The sequence below is a fragment of the Pezoporus wallicus genome, unplaced genomic scaffold, assembly GCF_028554395.1.
Source record: "Pezoporus wallicus isolate ANWC-B61680 ecotype Strahan unplaced genomic scaffold, APGP_CSIRO_Pwel_v1 contig_11833, whole genome shotgun sequence".
Classification (NCBI taxonomy): domain Eukaryota; kingdom Metazoa; phylum Chordata; class Aves; order Psittaciformes; family Psittacidae; genus Pezoporus; species Pezoporus wallicus.
Genome location: NW_026642550.1, coordinates 1 through 8967, shown reverse-complemented (window position 1 = coordinate 8967; position 8967 = coordinate 1). Strand labels below are relative to the sequence as shown.

The following is an 8967-nucleotide window of genomic DNA, read 5'->3' as shown; positions in this document are numbered from 1 at the left end:
GAGGTCCCCATCAATGGAGGGGGGGTCCCCAAAAGGGGAGTCCCCATCACAGTTGGATGTCCCCACCATGGGGGGGGGGGGATGTCCCCATCAATGGAAAGGGGGTCCCCAAAACGAGGTCCCCATCACATGGGGGGTGTGTGGGTGTCCCCAAAACGACCTCCCCATCAACAGGGGGGGATGAATATGGGGCTGCCCCCCCCTTCATCCACCCACACCCCCCCCCCCCCTCGCCATGGACCACCCCATTTACACCCGGCCCTTGGCTCCCTGCCTTCCCCACCACGGCCGTGTCCATGGGGTGTGTGTGGGGTTGGGGGTCCCTATGGGGCGGAGGGGGGGGGGACACCCAATGGGGGGGTTCCTCAGGAGCAGGAGGCCCGTGCCTGGGCCAGGAGCTCGCTGAAGGAGTGGAAGAGGCGCTCGAGCCAGGCCTGGTTGCCCATGCAGAGCTGCACCACCTCCTCCTGGCCCAGGTCCTCGGCGCGGCCCTCGATCGCCGTCGTCTGTGGGGGGGGATAGAGGGGGGTGAAGTGAGGGGGAGCACCCATAGGGAGAGTCTATGGGGGTAACCCATAGGGAGAACCCATAGGGAGAGCCTATGGGGTAACCTATAGGGAGAGCCTATGGAGAACGCCATAGGGAGCACCACGGAGAGCACCCGTGGGCAGCACCATGGAGAGCTCCATAGAGAGCACTTATGGGGAGAACCCATAGGGAGCACCCATAGAGACAGCCTATGGGGGTAACCCATAGGGAGAACCCATAGAGACAGCCTATGGGGGTAACCCATAGGGAGAACCCATAGGGAGAGCCTATGGGGTAATCCATAGGGAGCGCCTATGGAGAACGCCATAGGGAGCACCACGGAGAGCACCCGTGGGCAGCACCATGGAGAGCTCCATAGAGAGCACTTATGGGGAGAACCCATAGGGAGCACCCATAGGAAGCACCCATAGGGAGAGCCTATGGGGGTAACCCATAGGGAGAACCCATAGGGAGAACCTACGGGGTAACCCATAGGGAGCGCCTATGGAGAACGCCATAGGGAGCACCATGGAGAGCACCCGTGGGCAGCACCATGGAGAGCTCCATAGAGAACACTTATGGGGAGAACCCATAGGGAGCACCCATAGAGACAGCCTATGGGGGTAACCCATAGGGAGAACCCATAGAGAGAGCCTATGGGGTAACCCATAGGGAGATGGAGAACCCATAGGGAGCAGCCTAGAGCACCCGTGGGCAGCACCATGGAGAGCTCCATAGAGAACACTTATGGGGAGAACCCATAGGGAGCACCCATAGAGACAGCCTATGGGGGTAACCCATAGGAGAGCCCATAGAGACAGCCTATGGGGGTAACCCATAGGGAGAACCCATAGGGAGAGCCTATGGGGTAATCCATAGGGAGCGCCTATGGAGAACGCCATAGGGAGCACCATGGAGAGCACCCGTGGGCAGCACCATGGAGAGCTCCACAGAGAGCACTTATGGGGAGAACCCATGGGGAGAACCCATAGGGAGCACCATGGAGAACACCCATGGGGACAACCCATAGGGAGAACCCATAGGGAGCACCATGGGGAGCACCCATGGGGACAACCCATAGGTAGAACCCATAGGGAACAATATGGAGAGCACCCATGGGGACAACCCACAGGGAGCACCATGGAGAGCTCCATAGGGAGCACCCATTGGTAGCACCATGGAGAGCTCCATGGACAGCACCCATGGGTAGCACCATGGAGAGCTCCATAGGAAGCACCCATGGACAGCACCCATAGGTAGCACCATGGAGAGCTCCATAGGGAGCACCCATGGACAGCACCATGGAGAGCTCCATAGAGAGCACCCATGGACAGCACCCATAGGTAGCACCATGGAGAGCTCCATAGGGAGCACCCATGGACAGCACCATGGAGAGCTCCATAGAGAGCACCCATGGACAGCACCCATAGGCAGCACCATGGAGAGCTCCATAGACAGCACCCATGGGTAGCACCATGGAGAGCTCCATAGGGAGCACCCATGGACAGCACCATGGAGAGCTCCATAAAGAGCACCCATGGACAGCACCCATAGGTATCACCATGGAGAGCTCCATAGGGAGCACCCATAGGTAGCACCCATGGGTGCTGCCATTGACAGCACCATGAAGGTGATGGGATGGGAGGGATGGAGATGGGAACTATGATGGGATGGAAGGGATGGAGATGGGAACTATGATGGGATGGGATGGAGATGGGAACTATGATGGGATGGGATGGAGATGGGAACTATGATGGGATGGAAGGGATGGAGATGGGAACTATGATGGGATGGGATGGAGATGGGAACTATGATGGGATGGGATGGAGATGGGAACTATGATGGGATGGGATGGAGATGGGAACTATGATGGGATGGAAGGGATGGAGAAGTGCACCATGCAGGGGATGAGCACCAGGATGCCATGGGAAGGATGGGGACCATCTCCAACCCCATGGAGGCGGTCTCCATGACAACCAGCACCCCCAAGGGGTTGGGTACCGCCATGGGGCGGGGGGCTATGGGGCAGGAGGTGGGGGGCTCACCTCGTCCTTGCAGCGCAGGAACGTGTGGTACTTGTAGTGGTGCAGGGAGTGGTACAGGGTGCACAGGAAGGATTTGTCCACCTCCACCTTGAACTCCTGTGCCATGGGGGGCGGGACGGGGGGGACGACAGGGGCTCAGAACTGGCCCCAGAACACAGAGAGCCCCATAGAGCCCCAAAGAGCCCCCATAGAGCCCATAGACACCATAGAGCCCATAGTGCCCCATAGAGACCCATAGAGCCCATAGAGACCAATAGAGACCATAGAGACCAATAGAGACCATAGAGACCATAGAGACCCATAGAGACCATAGAGACCCATAGAGACCATAGAGACCCATAGAGACCATAGAGACCCATAGAGCCCATAGAGACCAATAGAGACCATAGAGATCATAGAGACCACAGAGACCAACAGAGACACCTAGATACCATAGAGACCATAGTGCACCATAGCACCCACAGAGCCCCATAGAGTCCATAGAGCCCAACAGAGACCCATAGAGACCATAGAGACCAATAGAGACCATAGAGACCCATAGAGACCCATAGAGACCAGAGACCAATAGAGACCCATAGAGACCATAGAAACCATAGAGATCAATAGAGACCATAAAGACCTATAGAGAACATAGAAACCATAGAGCCCCATAGCGCCCCACAGAGCCCCATAGCACCCCATAGTGACCCATAGAGCCCCAAAGAGCCCATAGAACCCAATAGAGACCATAGAGACCCATAGAGACCATAGAGCCCAATAGAGACCCATAGAGACCCATAGAGATCAATAGAGACCATAAAGACCTATAGAGAACATAGAAACCATAGAGACCATAGAGCCCCATAGCGCCCCACAGAGCCCCTTAGTGTCCCATAGCACCCCATAGTGACCCATAGCGCCCCACAGCGCCCCATAGAGCCCATAGAACCCAATAGAGACCATAGAGACCCACAGAGACCCATAGAGACCATAGAGACCATAGAACCCAATAGAGACCATAGAGACCCACAGAGACCATAGAGACCCATAGAGACCATAGAGACCATAGAGACCATAGAGACCATAGAACCCAATAGAGACCATAGAGACCCATAGAGACCATAGAGACCATAGAACCCAATAGGGACCATAGAGACCCACAGAGACCCATAGAGACCATAGAACCCAATAGAGACCATAGAGACCCATAGAGACCCATAGAACCCAATAGAGACCATAGAGACCCATAGAGACCATAGAGACCAATAGAGACCATAGAGACCATAGAGACCCACAGAGCCCATAGAGACCCATAGAGACCATAGAGACCATGGAGACCATAGAACCCAATAGAGACCATAGAGACCCATAGAGACCCATAGAGACCATAGAGACCATAGAACCCAATAGAGACCATAGAGACCCATAGAGACCATAGAGACCATGGAGACCATAGAACCCAATAGAGACCATAGAGACCCATAGAGACCATAGAGACCCATAGAGACCATAGAACCCAATAGAGACCATAGAGACCCATAGAGACCCACAGAGACCATAGAGCCCCATAGAGCCCATAGTGCCCCATAGAGCCCCATAGAGCCCCCATAGAGCCCCATAGAAACCCCATAGCGCCCCATAGCGCCCCCCAGGGCCCGTACCTGTGGCTTGGCCGCGCTGCGCTTGACCTTGCTGAGGGTTTTCCTGTTGTAGGGGTCCCCCCCCGGGCGCAGCCTCACGAGCGCCTCCCCCGGCTCCGCCTGCAGCTGCGGGAACGTGTGCAGCGCCTCCTGCCGGCCGGGAGGAGCAACGGCAATGGGGAGGAGCGGCGCATCCCCCCCCCCACAGCGCCGAAACCAGCCCCATGAAACCAGCCCCATGGACACAGCCCCATAGACACAGCCCCATAGAGCCAGCCCCATGGACACAGCCCCATGGACACAGCCCCATAGACACAGCCCCATGGAGAGACACAGCCCCATAGAGAGACACAGCCCCATGGAGAGACACAGCCCCATGGAGAGACACAGCCCCATAGAGCCAGCCCCATGGAGAGACACAGCCCCATGGAGAGACACAGCCCCATGGAGAGACACAGCCCCATAGAGCCAGCCCCATGGACACAGCCCCATGGAGAGACACAGCCCCATAGAGAGACACAGCCCCATGGAGAGACACAGCCCCATGGAGAGACACAGCCCCATAGAGCCAGCCCCATGGAGAGACACAGCCCCATGGAGAGACACAGATCCATAGACACAGCCCCATGGAGAGACACAGCCCCATAGAGCCAGCCCCATGGACACAGCCCCATAGAGAGACACAGCCCCATGGAGAGACACAGCCCCATAGAGAGACACAGCCCCATAGAGCCAGCCCCATGGACACAGCCCCATAGACACAGCCCCATGGAGAGACACAGCCCCATGGAGAGACACAGCCCCATAGAGCCAGCCCCATGGACACAGCCCCATGGAGAGACACAGCCCCATAGAGAGACACAGATCCATAGAGCCAGCCCCATAGACACAGCCCCATGGAGAGACACAGCCCCATAGAGAGACACAGCCCCATAGAGCCAGCCCCATAGAGAGACACAGCCCCATGGAGAGACACAGATCCATAGAGCCAGCCCCATGGACACAGCCCCATGGAGAGACACAGCCCCATGGAGAGACACAGCCCTATAGAGCCAGCCCCATGGACACAGCCCCATAGACACAGCCCCATGGAGAGACACAGATCCATAGAGCCAGCCCCATAGACACAGCCCCATAGACACAGCCCCATGGAGAGACACAGATCCATAGAGCCAGCCCCATAGACACAGCCCCATAGACACAGCCCCATGGAGAGACACAGATCCATAGAGCCAGCCCCATAGACACAGCCCCATGGAGAGACACAGCCCCATAGAGAGACACAGCCCCATAGAGCCAGCCCCATGGAGAGACACAGATCCATGGACACAGCCCCATGGAGAGACACAGATCCATAGACACAGCCCCATGGAGAGACACAGCCCCATGGAGAGACACAGCCCCATAGAGAGACACAGCCCCATAGACACAGCCCCATGGAGAGACACAGATCCATAGAGCCAGCCCCATAGACACAGCCCCATAGACACAGCCCCATAGAGAGACACAGATCCATAGAGCCAGCCCCATAGACCCCCCCAGCCCCACAGCCCCCCACAGCCCCATAGAACCCCCCCCACAGCCCCATAGAACCCCCCCAGCCCCATATACCCCCCCCAGCCCCATAGAACCCCCCCCAGCCCCACAGAGCCCCTCAACTCCATAGACACCCCCAGCCCCATAGAACCCCCCCAACCCCATAGACCCACCCAGGCCCACAGACCCCCCCAGCCCCATAGAGACCCCTCCCAGCCCCACAGACCCCCTCCAGCCCCACAGACCCCCCAGCCCCACAGACCCCCCCAGCCCCATAGAACCCCCCGCAGCCCCACAGAACCCCCCCCAGCCCCACCTGCAGGGACGGGTTGAGCGTCACCCTCTTCAGAACCTTCTTCTTGTGGTCATTGAGGATCCCATCGATCTTGCGCATGGGGGGCAGGTAGAGCTCATCTGTGGGGCGGTGTGCAGTTATGGTTGGGGGGGGGAGGGGAATCTATGGGGCAGTGATGGTTGTGGGGCAGGGGAAGGGGGGGGTCTCACCATTGGTATCTTCCAACGCCTGGATCATGTCGGGGTCCAGCGCGGTGCTCACCAGCATCTCCACGTAGCTCCGGTACATCTCCTTCATGGCCCTCGTGTTCAGCACCCGGCCGGGGGGGGCCCGCTCTGCTCAATGGGGAACGGCCCCTTTAAGAGCAAGCCCCGCCCCTTCCTTCCTACGCCACGCCCTCCCCATTCACACACCCATTCCTGCAGCAGAGAGCGGCGCCACGCTCCCTTGGCGTTGCCCCTTTAAGAGCAAGCCCCGCCCCTTCCTTCCCACGCCACGCCCCTTTTTTCCCCACGCCCTCCCCATTCACACACCCCCCCCCCCCCGCGGCGCGACGCTCCTTTGGCGCTGCCCCTTTAAGAGCAAGCCCCGCCCCTTCCTACCCACGCCACGCCCCTTCTTTCCCACGCCCTCCCCGTTCACCCCCCCCCCCCCCCGCGGCGCGACGATGGCGTTGCCCCTTTAAGAGCAAGCCCCGCCCCTTCCTTCCCACGCCACGCCCCTTCTTTCCCACGCCCTCCCCATTCACACCCATCCCGCAGCCGAGAGCGGCGCCACGCTCCCTTGGCGTTGCCTCTTTAAGAGGAAGCCACGCCCCCTCCCATTGACAAAGAGCGAACCCCCCCCCCCTCAAAGGGGAAAGGTCGGGGCCCCTTTTAAGAGCGAGCCCCGCCCACAGCGCTAAGCCCCGCCCACATTCCCCCCCCCCCATTTGGGGCTCCCCCCCCAAACATCCTCAAGGTCCCCCCCAAACCCCCCCCATTTTGGACCCCCCCCATTTCTGACCCCCCCCCCCATATCCCACCCTCCCCATCAGCACCCTCATGGTCCCCCCTTTGTCCCCCCCATTTCCCCCCCCACATTTTGGACCCCCCCATATTCCACCCTCCCCATCCCAACCCTCCCCCCCAATTCCCCCCCATTTCCCCCCCAAAACCCCCATTTCTGACCCCCCCCCTTATTCCATCCCCATCAGCACCCTCATGGTCCCCCCTTTATCCCCCCCCATTTCCCCCCCAAACCCCCCCATTTCTGACCCGACCCCCCCCATATTCCACCCTCCCCATCAGCCCCTCATGGTCCCCCTTTATCCCCCCATTTCTGACCCCCCCCATATTCACCCTCCCCATCATCCTCATTCCCCCCTTCCCCCCCCATTTACCCCCCTTCCCCCCCATTTACCCCCCAACCCCCCCATTTCCAACCCCCCCTTTCTCCATCCCCATCCCCATCCTCACTCTCCCCCCTTTTCCTCCCCCATTTCCCCCCTCCTTCCCCCCCCCCCCCCCCCATTTTGGGGGTTCCCTCCCCCCCACACCCCCACCCCCCCCCTCATTTTGGGGGTTCCCTCCCCCCCACACCCCCAACCCCCCCCACTCATTTTGGGGGTTCCCTCCCCCCCATTCCCGCAACCCCCCCCCCTCATTTTGGGGGTTCCCTCCCCCCCACCCCCCACCCCCCCCCTCATTTTGGGGGTTCCCTCATTTTGGGGGTTCCCTCCCCCCCACCCCCCCCATTTTGGGGGTTCCCTCCCCCCCACACCCTCAACCCCCCCCCCCCCACTCATTTTGGGGTTCCCTCCCCCCACCCCCCCCACCCCCCTCATTTTGGGGTTCCCTCCCCCCCAACCCCCCTCATTTTGGGGGTTCCCACCCCCCCCACCCCCCCAATTCCCCCCTCATTTTGGGGGTTCCCTCCCCCCCATTCCCCCAATTCCCCCCTCATTTTGGGGGTTCCCTCCCCCCCCACCCCCCCATTTTGGGGGTTCCCTCCCCCCCATTCCCCCAATTCCCCCCTCATTTTGGGGGTTCCCACCCCCCCCCCCCAACCCCCCCCTCATTTTGGGGGTTCCCTCCCCCCCCCCCAATTCCCCCCCCATTTTGGGGGTTCCCACCCCCCACCCCCCCTCATTTTGGGGGTTCCCACCCCCCCATTCCCCCACTTCCCCCCTCATTTTGTGGGTTCCCTCCCCCCCACCCCCCGCATTTTGGGGGTGCCCCCCCCCATTTCTCACCCTCCTCGCTCTGGGGGTCGGGGCTGGAGTCGGACTCCGAGGACGTGGCTGCCTCCTTGAGCCACTTCTTCCTCTTCTTGGGGGGGGGCTCGGCCTTCACCTTGGGCCCTTTGGGGGCCTTGGCCTTGGGGGGGGCTTGGGGGGGGGGGTGGTGGGGGGGGGGGGGGGTGGTGGTGGGGGGGGGGGGGGTTGGGGGGAGGGGGGGGGGGAGGGGGGGGGGGGTCGGCTTTGGGGGGGGGGGAGGTTTGGGGGGAGGGGCTTAAAGTGGGTTGGCTCCCAAATCAATGTGGATAAAGGGGAGGGGGGTTGTCCCCCACAAGAGGGGGGGTCCCATCCCCACATCCCATCCCCCCCCCAAATCCAATGTGGATACACCCCATCCATCCCATTATCCAACAGGCCCATTCCCATCCCCATATCCCCATCCCCGTATCCCCATCATCCCATCCCCCATACACCCCATCCATCCCATGTTATCCATCCATCCCATCCCCATATCCCATCCCCTCCTGTTATCCCATTATCCATTGCCATCCATCCACATCCCCCATCCCCCTTCCATTATCCCGTTATCCCGTTATCCATCAATCCCATCCCCATCCCTCCCGTTATCCCGTTATCCATCCCGCTATCCCGTTATCCGTTATCCCATTATCTGTTATCCATCCCGTTATCCCATTATCCGTTATCCCGTTATCCATCCCATTATCC

General features: G+C 60.2%; 1 protein-coding gene across 1 annotated transcript; it reads right to left on the bottom strand.

The window, feature by feature from the left end:
* Positions 1–360: 360 nt before the first annotated feature.
* Positions 361–8391, bottom strand: LOC130610791 (proline-rich protein 12-like; the record flags this gene model as incomplete). Its single annotated transcript, XM_057430895.1, has 6 exons — positions 361–506; positions 2574–2669; positions 4214–4342; positions 6045–6142; positions 6233–6358; positions 8257–8391. Coding segments are annotated over 6 exons (725 nt in total), but the record flags the coding sequence as incomplete, so codon positions are not given.
* Between the last annotated feature and the right edge of the window lie 576 nt (positions 8392–8967).